This window comes from Colletotrichum navitas (genome assembly GCF_030913465.1).
Source record: "Colletotrichum navitas strain CBS 125086 chromosome Unknown LY79scaffold_119, whole genome shotgun sequence".
NCBI classification, from domain to species: Eukaryota; Fungi; Ascomycota; class Sordariomycetes; order Glomerellales; family Glomerellaceae; genus Colletotrichum; species Colletotrichum navitas.
The window spans coordinates 15,657-32,063 of NW_026850665.1; the positions used below are offsets into that span (position 1 = coordinate 15,657).

The 16,407-nt window shown below is 53.7% G+C and overlaps 3 protein-coding genes across 3 annotated transcripts; all 3 read left to right on the top strand.

The window, feature by feature from the left end:
* Positions 1-936: 936 nt before the first annotated feature.
* Positions 937-1,683, top strand: LY79DRAFT_663416 (uncharacterized protein). The gene has a single exon (XM_060562840.1). It carries the CDS (start codon positions 1,118-1,120, stop codon positions 1,529-1,531), a length of 414 nt encoding a protein of 137 aa, XP_060408093.1. The 5' UTR covers positions 937-1,117; the 3' UTR covers positions 1,532-1,683.
* Positions 1,684-3,979: 2,296 nt separating this feature from the next.
* LY79DRAFT_527828 (glycosyl transferase group 1) lies at positions 3,980-11,943 on the top strand (the record flags this gene model as incomplete). Its single annotated transcript, XM_060555966.1, has 8 exons — positions 3,980-4,321; positions 4,379-4,438; positions 4,513-7,737; positions 7,834-7,887; positions 7,979-8,160; positions 8,451-9,310; positions 9,414-10,551; positions 10,626-11,943. 8 exons carry the CDS (start codon positions 3,980-3,982, stop codon positions 11,941-11,943), a joined length of 7,179 nt encoding a protein of 2,392 aa, XP_060408094.1.
* Positions 11,944-12,240: 297 nt separating this feature from the next.
* On the top strand, positions 12,241-16,230 carry LY79DRAFT_570885 (uncharacterized protein). The gene is made up of 11 exons (XM_060559199.1): positions 12,241-12,770; positions 12,833-13,042; positions 13,189-13,340; positions 13,410-13,768; positions 13,831-13,991; positions 14,055-14,312; positions 14,371-14,479; positions 14,537-14,917; positions 15,011-15,437; positions 15,591-15,729; positions 15,783-16,230. The coding sequence occupies exons 1-11, from the start codon at positions 12,674-12,676 to the stop codon at positions 15,962-15,964; spliced, it is 2,475 nt and encodes an 824-aa protein (XP_060408095.1). The 5' UTR covers positions 12,241-12,673; the 3' UTR covers positions 15,965-16,230.
* Positions 16,231-16,407: the final 177 nt, after the last annotated feature.

Genomic DNA, 16,407 nt, shown 5'->3' on the forward strand with positions numbered 1-16,407 from the left:
CCTTCCTTCGATGCTAGCTTTCTCTAATATTTGTAGACAATCCCAAAAATCGCGTCATCGAAAATATTGTCTTTTACCAACGGAATTCAAGAGTGGTCTCCGTATCAAAAACTTCCGCCTGATGACATGGTAGATGAGCTCTGGAATCGGCTGTACAGGCGTACGCCCACCCTTCCCATCACCATACAATATGTTGTTTCTGATTAACGCAGCAGATGTTCTTCCTGAAAGGATCAACCGTAAATCCTCTAGAAAGCTGATTAATCAGACAGTCGTCGCTCCTGGGTCGGACGGACAAGGCTTAATTGGTCTAGAGGTGATGAGTTCTACGCTACGACGCATTCCTTCAACCATCCCAATGGACTGACTTCTCATCAGACATCTAATGGATTGCATTGCTTGGTTTAAGATGCGGTTAAAAAATCAGCCGGACTGACATTGCTGACAATACGCTTCGGAAATCCTTGTGGCCTAGTCGCTACCCGAATTACTCTGTGGTTACACCATCTTACAGTTGGAGAAGACTCTCATTAATGATCATACAACTACATGAAGGCATGAAGAATCTTGTAGAACCAATGGAGAAAAGGCCCTCTGGATCATAAGCTATGACGCCCCAAGACTTAGACTTTTCTGTTGCTATGGATCGAAGCAATCTAGACCACAATTACAACCACGGTAACCTACTACCGCTACGGTCTTGATCAATGCACCGGAGATAGATGATGAACTACCTCTGCGGTTTAGATCAATGCATCGGAGATAGATAATGAACTACCTCTGCGGTTTGGATCAATGCACCGGAGATAGATAATAGATCAATGCACCGGAGACTGACAATACACCAGTTAATCGGAGATACCTCTGAGAAGATATATATTTTGATGCCTCGAACCCCTCCAAACCATCATTCCTTTCCAAACATCATCAAGACATCCTTCACCGACAAGCTCTTGCTACTACTATTACTCATTCAATTACGAAAGCCAGCCTTCATCAGCCTCTTCCCCAACGAGCTCTTACTTCTCTCACTACTTTTCTCATTACTCCTTCAATTCAATCAGGATTGCCTCAGTCTTCGACCAAGCGGCAAATACAACCACCATTACAAGGCAAAATGGGTTCTTCTCACTCAGTCACCTCTAAGCCTGACGGCTACTACGGCCTCGCCGCCATTAGCGCCCATGCACGTCGGATCCGCTCCACGACAGACGATGCCGAGGACGTCCTTCATTTCGCGATGTCCCAGCAAGACAGATTCCACCACATCTTCGACGAAGAATCCGAGGCTGAATACCATATCCGGCGAGGTTGGGAGATGGACAAGCACCTGGCCTGCCAGACACTTACTGGTCGACAACTCCGCCATTCCCTCCGCGATATGGATCGCGAGATGACCCACCAGCTCCGAGTCAGTTACAACAAGTTCCGCAACCGCAAGCAACGCGCCCTTGCCCAGTTCAAGTATGAGTGGAAAAACCATGAGGATGCCAGACATTATCCTTACTGGGGCAAGGAGCTGTACTGCTAATGGACTACCATAATAAAACCATCGATAAGGTTGGATCAGTTGGCATTGAAAGAAAGGGTGTGAGATGTCAAAAGTATAGTTACATGGGACATCGATAATTAGGAGAGAGGTTTTCTGGTTCCCCTTAGGGAATGGCATATATTAATTACGCAATAAAGTGTGTTCACTTTCATGATTTTGTGCATCCAAAAATTACTACCTCGTGTTTATTGTCTTTCCGTAAGGAGGAAAAAGTCTCTCATCAATGCTTTTATTGAGACTGTTTGTTATGCCATTCAAGATGGATGCATTAACGTGCGTCTTCTATGTACCGGATCTGTCACCTCATGAGATAGTTTAGACAGATAAGATTGGGACCAATCAACTTGTCTTGCCATATAAACCAAACCATCCGTCTTTCAGCATAACCCAGAGGTGTGTTGAGAGAATGATCAGCAACTCGCATTGTTGTCCAGCAACATTTCAAAAATCTCATGATAGCTATTCATAGCTGCGTAATGCAACAATGACTTTTCTTCCGGACCATACTGGCTTTCTCAATCCAATATCCCAACGTTGTTGTCCAGGAGGGCCCAGACAATCTTCGATGACCCTCCCGATAATGCTGCTTGAAGTGCAGTGCCATGAGTCGCATCGCGAACGTTGACATCTGCGCCTGGCAGGGCATACATCCCCCGTTGAAAACGCCCAGTAAGATCAGGTAAACGATCACGTACCAGTACTGCTTGCTAAGGAAGAGCTCGTCCATCATGTGCTCCACCACCGCATCCGCGGTGGTCGTGTCCTGGGGCCTGGCAATGGTAGCCGCGTCGAGGTCATGTCTAACTTCGAGGACGTATTTATTACTATGTAAAATGAAGTACAGTCTTATAGTCTATACGCTGCCAATGAATACCCCGGGACACCAGAACCCCAAGGCCGCTGGTGCCGAATACATACGGAGGAAGGATGCTGGCATAAGATAGGCAAGGACACCTAATATCATAAAACAAATCAGCAATCTCAGATAGTGTCGTTGTGAGAGTGGTGAAAGACGATAAGCTGATAAAGGGAAAGCTTGAGACATGAAGTGGAGAGGGGTGGCGGGTAACACATAAGAGGGCAGACGGGAGAAATGCGGGAGAACGGAAAGCGTACTCTGGGTATTGTTAGCATCATTTGATAGATTGAACGGTGACACGGAAAAGCCACCTAGATTGCCAGCAGCCCATGTGTCGCTGCTTTCCGGGCACAAGCTTGGGATGAGGAGTTATCATTCTAGTGTATTGTTGCGATATGGCGGCTGCTGTGCGACCACACCCAGCATGCGCGATGCTAAGCCCACGGCTGCACCGACATGTGCGCAACTACCGGTACCGGCACACATGCATGGCACCCACACAGTAACTGCAGTCCTAGGTGTATAAATGTCAATGTGACAGGCAATCTCGCGATGTCTTTCCCTGTTCTACCCGGATAGCCCGCTGCACGCTCACCTGCAGTCAACAGGTTTCAGTCAATGAGGAGGACCGTTGAAGATTGAGGACGGTACTAGTGCTTACGCTTAGTCACTAGCCTTGGCTGAGCTTGTAGGGCTTGTACTCGATGGAGGGGGAGGGGGAGCAGGGGTGGCTTGAGGACGATGCTGACTGACTTCGTTTGCACAGGTGCCTTAGGGCTGACATCGTACGATATGTATCGTCCTGGGAGAAATCGAAAGCTTGGAATGCTTATCTGTGAGATGCGATGAATAGTGAAGTCTGACGCAGCAGCTGAGATGTCAGGATCTCATGCGCCAGGGCACACACACACAAACCCGGGTGCTAGTGTGCGTGGGTTATATCCCGGGTCCACACCAAGCTGATCCAAGGTGTTTGCAAGTAGGCAAGCCCTCAAAACTGTCTGAATCGCTAGGGGTTTGTCATTTCTTCTTTCAAGTCTCAGCCCTGCGACTCGGATGAGAGCGATAGCCTACTGCAAGTGTGGCACGCTATCATATCCCGGTCCACCCCATCTTGTGGCCAACAGGAAGCGTCGAGGCGAAGCAGTCACTCCAGCCGATCCTATAACCGCAGCCGGCACTCTCACAGACATCCGAATATAGATGATGCTCTCTCAAGATGACGATAGCACTAGCTAATATCTCCTCATCTTATACTGCTGCGCAACGTGATCAATGCAGCAGTGCAGCAGGGGGGGGGAGTCCAGAGCCCGACTTTTTAACCCTTCAAAATTGTGTCATGGCTTGCTGCCCAGCCTTTGGAGTGTGCGCTATCAAGAAGGTCGAATAAGTATCTTCACTCCCCGGACAACTTCAGCTCATGTGCAGTATCATCGCGCCATCTGCTCTTTCGTTGTCTGTCCGCCGCTACCTGTATAGCCTAGGCAATTCTTTGTTAATCCGCAGTTTATCTCTTTCGGCCTCCTTTACTTGCTCGTGTCCTGTTGACACCAAGGAGCAGTGCCGAGATGGCCTTCTCGATGTTACTGCTGTTGTTGGCCGGACTGGCACAGGCTCTTCGTTATGACCCGGCCTTTGAGGAGTGGAATCTGAACACTAACCAGCAAGCAACAAATCCTCTTGATTATACGGGGACGCGACCGGGGCACAACTACACGGCATCGCCTGATAATTGGCGTTTTCCGTTCTACACAGTGATGCTGGATCGGTGGGTCAATGGGGACCCGTCTAACGACAATGCGAACGGGACTTTATTCGAGCAGGACATCTTGGGTACACAACTACGGAATGGCGGAGATGTTCAGGGTCTGATCGACAGCCTGGATTATCTCCAGGGGTTTGGTATCCGGGTAGGCTCTCGACCAATGGGACCAAGCATTTTGGCTGCGTGTGCTAATAGGATTCAGGGGATATACCTCGCGGGATCGCCGTTCATTAATCAACCGTGGGGTTATGATATGTACTCGGTAAGAAACCTGAATTCCGACTCCCCAAGCACACTTCTACTACCCCCGGCAAGCTGTTCTGACCATTTTGTCAGCCACTCGACTTGACACTGCTCGATGCCCACCTCGGAAATGTCACAATGTGGCAAAATGCCATCGATGAGATCCACTCCCGGGGAATGTACGTGGTAATGGACAACACAGTGGCCACTATGGGGGACTTGATCGGTTTTGAGGATCATTTGAACGTCACAGCTCCATTTGACGAACGGGAATACAAGGCGCTCTGGAAGACCGAGCGCCGATACCACGACTTCGAATTCGGTAACGATTACAACGAAACCTGCGAGTATCCTCGGTTCTGGGGGGCCGCGGGTGACCGCGTCCCGGCGGCCGACATCAGCGCCCTCAAAGGCTGTTTTAACAGTGATTTTGATCAGTACGGCGACGTTGAAGCCTTTGGTTTCCACCCAGACTGGCAGAGGCAGCTGTCCAAGTTCGCTTCCGTCCAAGACCGCCTCCGGGAATGGGTCCCTTCCGTGCGTAAGCGCTTGGAGGTATTCTCGTGTCTGCAAATTACCATGCTGGACATCGACGGGTTTCGCTTCGACAAAGCCGCTCAAGTCACGGTCGATGCTCAGGGCAACTTTTCAGCTGCGATGCGAAAATGCGCTGCTAGCGTGGGGAAGAAGAACTTTTTCTTACCCGGCGAAATTACGGCTGGAAATAACCTTGGGTCGATATATTATGGTAGGGGACTAGAAGCGGACTCGAAATTCGATCAGCTTGACAAGGCCCTCAACGCAACGGGTAATGATACTAGATATATCCGGGATCCGGGACAGAATGCCCTCGATGCCGCCGCATTTCATTACTCGGTGTTCCGCTTTCTCATCCGGTTTCTGGGCATAAGCGGCCCAAATCTTGAGAGCGGCTACGATCTTCCCACGGATTGGGTCAGCATGGTCAGCCAGATGCTGCTTACCAACGACCTAGTCAACCCAAACACCGAAAAGGTCGACCCGCGCCACATGTATGGCGTCACGAACCAGGACAACTTCAGGTGGCCTGCTGTGAGCCAAGGCATCGAGAGAGAACTTCTCGGATTCTTCATGACCACGCTATTCATGCCAGGCATCCCACTGCTCTACTACGGCCAAGAACAAGGTCTCTACGTGCTGACTTCCACCGCGGAAAACTACGTCTACGGCCGTCAGCCCATGACGCCCGCGCCGTCGTCCATGCTCCACGGATGCTACGCGCTCGGCGCCTCCACCTATGTCGACTTCCCTCTCGGGGCTGCCAGAAACGGCTGCGAAGACGAAGGCGTGTCCCGCGACCACCGCGACCCCAGCCATCCCATGCGCAATATACTCAGGGCCATGTACACGATGCGAGAGAACTACCCCACGCTATCCGAAGGCTTGCTTATCCAACCACTGGCAAACCAGACCGAGTACCGGCTGTTGAACGGCAGCCTCGTGCCCACGGAGTTTGGCATCTGGAGCGTCGCTCGCGCACTCTACCCGGGCTTCGTGCAGGACCAGTTCGCCAAGGACCCGGTGTGGTTTGTCTACCACAACGAGAACGAGACGACCAAGTACAGCTTCGACTGCAGCAACAACTTGACGGGCTTTTTTGCGCCGTTTGATGCCGGCTCGACGGTGAAGAACTTGTTCTACCCGTACGACGAGCTCACCCTGGCCTCGTCGCCGCAGTTCTTCGGGTTTGACGGATCCGAGAAGGCGTCGGGGTGTATTTCCGATATCAGCCTGGACCCTTTCGAGTACCGCGCCTATGTGCCCAAGGCACAGTGGAAGGAAGCGCCGCCAATGATCACCAAGTTCACCCCGGGACACGACGTGTCCATCGACTCGGCAGATTCCAAAGGTGCCGCGAACATCAGCTTCTCCTTCTCTCAGGAGATGGACTGCGATTCCGTGACGAAAGCCATCTCGGTAACGTCCACTGTCGAAGGGAATGGCGGCGATGCCACGATCGACGAGACGAGTGTCCAGTGTACGAAGCTAACTGAGGATAAAAAACCGCCCTACATCGGCGCCATCGGCTCAAAGTGGCGCTGGACAGCCACGCTACGGAACCTCACGGACGGCGTCCACTCCATCAAAGTGGTCAACGCCTCTGCCGTAGCAGGGGCCTCGACCGGATCGACAGACAAGTTCCTCCTCCGCGTTGGCGCCGCCGGAAACCCCATCACCTTCCCCATCTCCGCCAACTACTCCGGCACGCTGCTCACAAAGTCCGGCAGCGACCTCTTTGTCAATCACCAAGCGGCGGGAGCGTCGTCTTGGCGGTACTCGACGAACTGGGGGTCGAGCTGGAGTGACTGGACGCCGTACGCGGGCGGCAAGGACAAGATCGACAGGCTCCCGTGGACAGGCACAGCACTGCAGGCTTGGTCTGGGGATCACGTCATGGTGCAATATTGGTCTGCCCCTCTCGGCTCTAGTAGCCTCATGCAACAGGGCGACGCATCGTCAGACACGGGCAAGGTGAAGAGGGAGACGCACGACAAGGGCGGCACCGACCTCGCCTCGTCCACGAAAACACGTCGCTTCCCGCACGTCTTTGTCCAAGGTGACTTTAACCAATTCGGCTTCGACGGCGGGATCAACAACAAGATGTCCCAGCACAGCCCCGACGACGGCATCTGGGAGATGCACTTGATGGCGGAGTGGCCCGAGTCGCTGCAGCTCAACATCTGGGGCATTAACCCGGACGGCCGGCCCGATGCGACCTACGTACTGGGGGACGTCGACGGCGACGGCGTCGCGGATCGGCTGCCGCCGAACGCGGTGCAGGCCAACTTCTTCAACGCGAGCGTGCCGCCGCCGGGCTCGGCATTGAGCTACAAGCTGCGGTTCGATGACGCCACGTTGAAGTTGGAGCTGGTACCGCAGGGCAACTGGCGACTGCAGCTGCTACTGTTTATCCTGCTGGCCACGGTGCCGATCGTGACGGGGCTGGCGGTGGTATGGATATTTATGGGATCGTTTTACAAAGTCAAGATCAACAAGGTTGGGTTTAAGCGTGTGAGCAGGTCGCCTTTTGGGAGGGCTGCGAACCGCTTATCGACGTTATCGTTTGATGATTTTCGAAAAAAGGATGCCACGGAGATGAGCAACTATGGCGGAGCTAGCGCTGTGACGGAGAGGCGGACAGTTTTGATTGCTACGATGGAGTATAACATCGATGATTGGAACATCAAGATCAAGATAGGCGGCTTGGGTGTGATGGCTCAGCTGATGGGCAAGGCGCTGGAGCATCAGGATCTGGTGTGGGTGGTGCCGTGTGTTGGTGTAAGTGCCACGATGCTGTTCATGCTCCCCGGATCAACCTACCTTGCCGTTACTCAGGTTTCCATCGATCGATAAGCTACTGACAATATACACTAGGGAATCGACTACCCTGTCGACGAAAGGGCACCGGCCATGTATCCGGTAATCATGGTAAGTCTTGAGTTGAGCTCCCAAGCCAACATAACCAAACACCTTTTCCCCTTGAGAGTCTAGGCCTTGCTGACCACGTCGTTGCGAATAGGGCAAAGAATACGAGGTCCAAGTTCAGTACCACAAAGTGAACAACATTACCTACGTGCTCCTCGACGCCCCAGTATTCCGAAAATGCAGCAAAGCCGACCCATACCCACCTCGCATGGACGACATGGACTCAGCCGTGTACTACAGTGCATGGAATCACTGCATCGCCGAGACAATCAAGAGGTAAGTACGCCTTTGAAACTCGCATTCTGTTCATAGAGACCTGTCTCTTTCTCTCTCTCTCTCTCTCTCTCTCTCTCTCTCTCTCTCTCTCTCTCTCTCTCTCTCTCTCTCTCTCTCTCTCTCTCTCTCTCTCTCTCTCTCTCTCTCTCTCTCTCTCTCTCTCTCTCTCTCTCTCTCTCTCTCTCTCTCTCTCTCTCTCTCTCTCTCTCTCTCTCTCTCTCTCTCTCTCTCTATCTATCTATACGGATACCCAGGGAAGAAAGGCCCATGCTAACTGATGTGTGCGGCAGATTCCCCATCGACCTCTACCACATAAACGACTATCACGGCGCCGCCGCGCCCCTCTATCTTCTCCCCGAGCGCACCATCCCTTGCGCCCTCTCCCTACATAACGCCGAGTTCCAAGGCCTCTGGCCGATGCGTACGCCCGCCGAATCCGCCGAAGTCGCCTCTGTCTTCAACCTCGACCCGGCCATCGTCAAGGAGTACGTCCAATTCGGCTCCGTCTTCAATCTCCTGCACGCCGGCGCCTCGTACCTCCGCCTGCACCAGCGCGGCTTCGGCGCCGTCGGCGTCAGCAAGAAGTACGGCGACCGCAGCTTCGCGCGGTACCCGATCTTCTGGGGCCTGCCCAAGATCGGCCAGCTGCCGAATCCGGACCCTGCGGATACGGCGGACTGGAGCCTCGAGGAGGCGGCGCCTGATCGGGCGGTCGAGGTGGACGAGGAAAAGGAGTCGAAGCGCGGCGCGCTACGGAAGCAGGCTCAGGAGTGGGCTGGGCTCGACGTCAACCCGGATGCCGAACTCTTCGTCTTTGTGGGACGGTGGAGTCTGCAGAAGGGCGTTGACCTCATTGCGGATGTCTTCCCGTCCATCTTGGAGAAATACCCGACTACGCAGCTCATCGCCGTCGGCCCCTGCATCGATCTCTACGGAAGGTTTGCGGCGCTGAAGCTGGAAAAGCTGGCGCAGATGTACCCCGGGAGGGTGTATAGCAAGCCCGAGTTCACCGTCCTGCCTCCGTATATCTTCAGCGGCGCGGAATTTGCGCTGATTCCGTCCCGCGACGAGCCGTTTGGACTCGTTGCTGTGGAGTTCGGAAGTAAAGGTGCCCTTGGCGTCGGGGCGAGGGTTGGTGGGCTGGGACAAAGTAAGATATTATTATTCCCTTTGGATCCTTTCTATGATATTATGCCCGTACGAGGGAACAGGTAATTAACCGCAGTTCACTGACCCATGATCTAATCATCTAGTGCCCGGATTCTGGTACACTATCGAATCTACCGCCACAAGCCATCTCCTTCATCAGTTCCGCAGCTCCATCGTAACCGCTCTCGAGAGCAAGCCCACGACCCGCGTTCTCATGCGCGCCTGGTCCGCCAAACAGCGCTTCCCCGTCAAGCAATGGCTCAAGGACCTCGAGACTCTACAGTCCGAAGCCATCCGCCTGCACAACAAGGAAGCCTCCAAGAAGAAGCGCTTCTCGCATAAGCCCCTACTGAGTGTCCCCGCGCGCGGACGCGGGCGCGACTCGGCCGAAGCATCGCCGCGGTCATCGTCGTCGTTTCCTTCTCGACTATCGAGCCCTGCTGGAACCCTGGACCGTCGTCGATCGAGAGAGTCGACCCTGTACCGGGATTCTTCGCCTGGCTTCCCCCCGCGAACGGCACGAACGCCAAGTCCGTACTTGGACTCGCCGCCTATTGCGGCTGATATTCGTACACGTACCCGATCTGTATCTCGGCCCCCGCAGCTACGAGTTGATGGACCTGCGGGAGGACAAGATGCTGAAGACGGCTCGCTGTTAGTACCGCCTAATCCTCTCGACGCGAACTCGAACCCGTTCTACACAATCACCGGGAACAACTCGTCCTCGGATAGCTTGGCAACCATAATGGCACCCGACAACGGCATGCCGGGCAGCAACCCGTCCGGCCTGCGGCCTGCGCTCATGCAGCAACGTAACTCGTCGCTCCTCTCCGTCAACGAGGTCGTCGGCGCACGCAACGACTACGCTCTACAAAAGGTCGATCCGTTCTTCAACGACAGCACCGACGAGTACTACCAGGCCTTCAAGAAGAAGCTGGCCGGCTTGACAGCCAAGAACAGCGAGGGCGAGATGTGCATTGAAGAGTACCTCGTAGAGAGCGAGCGGGATTGGAGCAAGCGCTTCCGGGATGCCAAGCTGGGACGGTCTAGGAGTCCGCGGGGACGTACGAGCATGATGGATGGTCCAGGACGCCCGAGCCATTCGCGCAACTCGAGCTACAATAGCATTGCGCCCAGCGAGGCGGATAGTGGTGATGATGGGAATGGTCCCGACGGTGAGGATCCTTTGGATGATGAGTTCTTGCTGGGCAAGACGTACAAGGCGCCGACCGGACTGAAGAAGTACGTGCGATCTCATCCCCCCCCCCCCCCCCCCCTCACATTACATCCGAGCCTGACTACTAACCATTGTCCAGGTTGCTTCAGATCCGTCTCAGCAACTGGCCCATCTACTCGTTCCTCCTAGCTCTCGGCCAGATCCTCTCGGCCAACTCGTACCAAATCGTCCTCCTCACCGGCAGTACCACCCAGACTGAGAACAAGCTCTATCTCATCGCCAGCGTCTATCTCGGCACTTCGATCGTCTGGTGGATTCTGTTCCGTCGCTTCGCAGCCCTCTACACCCTCACGCTGCCCTTCCTTTTGTACGGCCTGGGGTTCCTTCTGCTCGGCATATCGCCGTTCATCCCTCTCCACGGCGGCCGCGGAAGCCTCCAAGTCGTCGCCACGTGCCTCTACGCAGCCGCGTCGTCCACGGGCAGCTTATACTTTGCAGTCAACTTTGGCGACGAAGGCGGCGCGCCCATCAACATCTGGCTCTTCCGCGCGTGCATCATCCAAGGGATCCAACAGCTCTACACCGTTGGCCTGTGGTACTGGGGCTCCGTGATAGCCGGCGCGCAGACCGGCGAAGGCAGCCTGAATAGCAAGACGATCGCGGACAGTCATGTGCCCGTGGTCCTCGTCATCGCCGTCCCCATCGCACTTTTCCTGTGGGCCGTAGGCCTCGCGCTGTTCTTCGGCTTGCCCGATTACTATCGCCAAGCGCCGGGGTACATCCCGAGCTTCTACACAAGCCTGATCCGTCGGAACATCGTTCCGTGGTTCTTCCTCACGGTGCTGGTGCAGAACTACTGGCTGAGCGCACCTTACGGACGCAATTGGCAGTTTCTATTCGCCTCGAAATACGCCCCAGGCTGGTCGGCCGTCTTACTCGCGGTGGGCTTCTTCGTCGGTATCTGGGCCCTTCTCCTATTCGCTTTCTCGCGCTTCAGCGTCACGCACCCGTGGCTTGTACCCATGTTTAGCGTTGGTCTTGGTGCCCCGCGCTGGGCGCAAATGCTCTGGGGTACATCCGGCATCGGCCTCTACTTGCCCTGGCTGGGCCACAACGCTGTCGCGAGCGCGCTCGTCTCGCGCGCTCTGTGGCTGTGGCTGGGCGTGCTGGATGCCATCCAGGGCGTGGGCATCGGAATGGTCCTGTTGCTCACACTAACGAGGCAGCACGTAGCGGCGGCACTGGTGGGCGCCCAGATCCTGGGGAGTGCCGCGACGATGCTGGCGCGCGCAACGGCCCCGGATAAGATCGGGCCGGGTGACGTGTTTCCTGATTTCTCAGAGGGGATTATGCCCGGGGTGTCAAGGGCGTGGTTCTGGGTGGCGTTGGGGATGCAGTTGATTCTGCCATTCGGGTACTTTAAATTTTTTAGAAAAGAACAGGTTAGTAAGCCCTAGATAGGCTGTCTATTAGCTACGGAAAGGAGGTTCAAGCGGCGAGGTTTAAGGCACTGAATACGCAGTACTGCGAAGTGATAATCAAATACCAATACAGCGCCTCTTAGGGAGGTCTAGCATGGATACTGTTTCCCTTGAGGACACGTCTTGTAACTTGAGAACGTGACCTACGTGCTGGATCTTAATAGGTACATAGTCTAATCTATCCGTACAGTGAATTTAGTGCTACTTCGCTGACTATTCTCCGTGCTTTAGCCGTAGCATTCTATTATATTTAACGGGTATCCTAAAGCATACAGGTGTTGAGAACGCTGTAAACAGCCACAGCCACGGGCCGCGTAGCGGGCAGGACAAGCACGAGATACGAGATACGAGATACGAGGGGAGCCCTAGGGCACATCCACAATTACAGTGGGTCAGACGCCATGCTATACAGCATAGTAGTAAGACAACAGCTGCTGCAAATGGCTAGAGCCTAGATCCGGCCCGCTATTTTCAAAAGCCGGCCAAAGCACTGCCCCAAACCTAGCTAACTGAGATCTCGGCCTTTCTTTTCCTCGTTTACTCACTCTCCTTGTTGCTGATTCCCCTGTATCAGTCCGTGTTTGAAAAGTCGGAAAACTCATGCTGGGTTAAACTGTACTTATTGATTTCCACCTCTTGGGCTTCCTTATTTGTGTGTCTCCTTGCTCTCCAAGTTATTGTCAAGCTGCTGCTACTCAACGAACCAATGGATAGCTCTCATTCTCCTGTCCCGGCTACTTCGGATGACTTTGTTGTGAAGGGGTCTGGCGAGAAGCTCGAAACAACAGCCAGAACTAACAAAGGCACATTTCTTCTTGCGATTCCCTCGTGCAAAGGGGCCCTCCGCTAATAAAGTGCCTTGCAGAAGATGGACGCGTCGACATCACCTTTGCCGCCCCGCCATACAGCGAAATCGTCCCGCCTTCGCCTCCTCTTAGCACAGCACCTCCCCAGCCCGAGCCTCCGGCTTTTGCAGAGATTGGTGACTCGGTGATACGGCGCCCACAACTTCGCCAATTTGCCTCAACACCTCCGTGTGCCTTGAACATTGTCATCCAGATCGTCGGAAGCCGCGGTACGCGTCCAACTCATTCCAATCTTCTGATACAGTCGCTTGACAAAAGTCTGGGCTCAACCACTAACTTCCTCACTGGCGGGGTGAGCCCAAACTTTGGTCATGTGACTGTATATTTACCAGCAAATTACTGATGCCCTCCTTAGGTGATGTGCAGCCCTTTATTGCATTGGGCAACGAGCTGCAGACACACGGCCATCGCGTACGCATCGCTACGCACGATGTTTTTCGGGACTTTGTGCGCAAGTCCAATCTGGAATTCTTTCCCGTCGGAGGCGATCCTTCCGACCTCATGGCTGTGAGTGGGCGACCTTGACGATAACTTCCACCCCCCTACGGATATTACGTCTAACAAGCGGCATCGCAGTACATGGTCAAGAACCCAGGCCTGATGCCATCCTTGTCATCTCTACAAGCTGGAGACATAGGAAGGAAGCGAGTCATGGTGAAAGAAATGCTCAACAACTTCTGGCGCTCGTGCATCGAGCCTGACCCGGATTCCAAGGTGCCCTTCATTGCCGAGGCCATCATTGCCAACCCGCCCAGCTTTGCTCACATGCACCTCGCCCAAGCCATGGGCATACCTCTTCACTTGATGTTCACCATGCCCTACAGCCCGACGAGAGAGTTTTCGCATCCGCTCGCCAATATTCAGCAATCCAACCTAAAACCCTCCACTACAAACTATCTCTCTTACGGCATGGTCGAGCTGCTGACCTGGCAAGGGTAAGTTTTGCCCTGTAGTTGCCTTCATCCGTCCGAACGCTCGCATTGATACAAAATAATAGCCTCGGGGATATCATCAACGACTGGAGACTCGAAACCTTGAACTTGGAACCTCTTACGGCCGTAGTCGCCACGAGCATGTTGGAAACTCAGAAAGTCCCCTACACGTACTGTTGGTCACCAGCCTTGGTAGCGAAGCCATCAGATTGGCCAAGCCACATCGGTAAGCTGACCTCAAATACTGCCACGCCAACTCATTTGCACTCCTAATCACAAAAGGTCACAGATGTCTGTGGATTCTTCTTTCGCGAGGAGCCTCAATACACTCCTCCCGATGACATTGCCAACTTTCTTCAGGGAGGGTCTCAACCCATCTATATCGGCTTTGGCAGTATTGTGATGGAGAACGCCGAGGCGATGACCGACATCATTCTCTCGTCGATACGTAAATGCGGTGTACGAGCCATCATTTCCAAGGGGTGGAGTAATCTCGGAAAGGACAGACAAGACGAGAATGCCATTTTCATCGGCGATTGTCCCCATGGTATGCGAACATTCATTCACCCGGGCTTACCGAATCAGACATTAACAGCACAATGCAGAATGGCTCTTCAAACACGTTGCGGGTGTCATTCATCATGGAGGTGCTGGGACGACCGCATGCGGACTGCTTAATGGGTGTCCTACGTTCATTGTACCCTTCTTCGGCGAGTATGGATCACCATGTTAGCAATTGGTTGCAGAGATGCTGATACACGCTTTGTTTAGTCAACCATTTTGGGGTCAAATGGTCGCAGCAGCTGGTGCCGGCCCCCAGCCAGTCGGGCAGAAGGCCCTGGACGAGTCTACCCTGGTGGCAGCCATTCAAACCCTCCTTGCACCCGATACGAAGATTGCCGCAAAGCGTATCTCGGACAAGATGAAGGCAGAAGACGGCGTCAAGCGGGCTGTGCAGTCGTTCCATCGAAGTCTCCCCCGCGAGACAATGACTTGCGACTTTTTACCTGAAGAGTACGCAGTTTGGACCTATAAGTCAAAGCTTCTTCAGAAGAAGCAAAGGAAAAAGTATCAAAACGGACTCCAGGTCTCTTCGAAGGCCGTCCGGATTCTGAGCAACAACAACAACCTCAACTTGACAAAGCTTGAACTGTAAGTCATGTCTGGCTTTTCCTGTGGGCCATATGCAATACCTACGCTCTTCCTTGGCACATCACGTTGTTGGGACGAACTGACAGTTAGCAGGAATCAACCGAAACCAGTAGACATTGATAATAGACGATGGGATCCATTAACCGCTACATCGTCTGCACTAGTGGGGTCCTTGGTTGACTTCTCCACCGGCATGGGTAGCCTTGTGTCGGCGCCCATCAAGAAGATCAGACATGAAACAGGCAAAAAAGCTGGAGGAGGGGATGCAGCCCCAAGCGGGACGGATGCGACGAATTCGACATCCGCGAGCGATGGTTCGCTGTCAAAGCACTCGGGTGCCGGGAAGTCAGCAAAGACGGGTTCATCCAAAGTGGCCAGGAGTCTTATCAAAGGCACCCTCGTTGATGTCCCTTGCGCTATTACTGAAGGACTGCACAACATTCCTGAACTATATGGAGAAAAGGTTCGAAAGCACGACAAGATTACCGACTGGAAGAGTGGCGCTTCCGAAGCTGGCAAGGTATGTAATGACAACACATCTCTCTGCAGAGGTTCTGGATAGTTCACGTTCTCTGCTTCGACCTCTCGCTCGGGAGAACTGCGCAGTCGGACTGGCTCCTGAACCTCTCTCCCTCACAGTTACCCGACTAACAATCCATGCACCTAATAATAGAATTTTGCTTATGGCTTTCTTGATGCCACCTGGTGTCTTTTCAAGCAACCTGTCGAGGACACCATGAAAAGGGGCCCGATAGGGTTGGTTACTGGTCTAGGAAAGGCGGGAATGGGGTTGATTGCTAAGCCTGGCAGTGGTACGTTCCAAATTCTTCCCATTTCCTCTCCACTAGCAGCTTACCGGATGTAGCGATGTTCGGGCTTCTGGCGTACCCTGCCCTGGGCATCTACAGGAGTCTTGCTGGTTCCCTTTCCAAGACGGAAAAGCAGATCATGGAGGCAAGACTGGCCCATGATGCTTATTTCGCCAACTTGGAACCGATCACGGATGAAGAGATGAATCGCGTTCTAGGGCAGTGGAAGGCCAAATAAGCAATATATACGACTACGTATGGCAGATGGCAGGACCCTTTCGCGTCCACCAATCTGTCAACAGCATTCTCTGGCATTTTCCTTATAGTGTACTCTAGAACTTGTAGAAATGCTCATTGACATTGAGCTTCTGTCTTTGAGAAATGTATTCCATGGAATGTGTCTGTGGTCTTGCATCCATCTTCCTGGGAAGAGTCGGTCGCGTCAGTACATGAAAGTGTCGTGCAGACACAAAGCTATATGTCGGGCTGCCGGATACAGGGCGGATACAAAGACATAACTCCTTCAATCTTATTTGCAAGTCACAGACGACACCGGAGACATGTACGGTCCAAACATGGCCATCGCTGCCGCCACCGCCACCACATTTGACGAGCTAGCCGCCGCCATCTCCAAGGACGCGGCTATCAGCCTATCACGACGGACCACCTGCGGCAGTACAA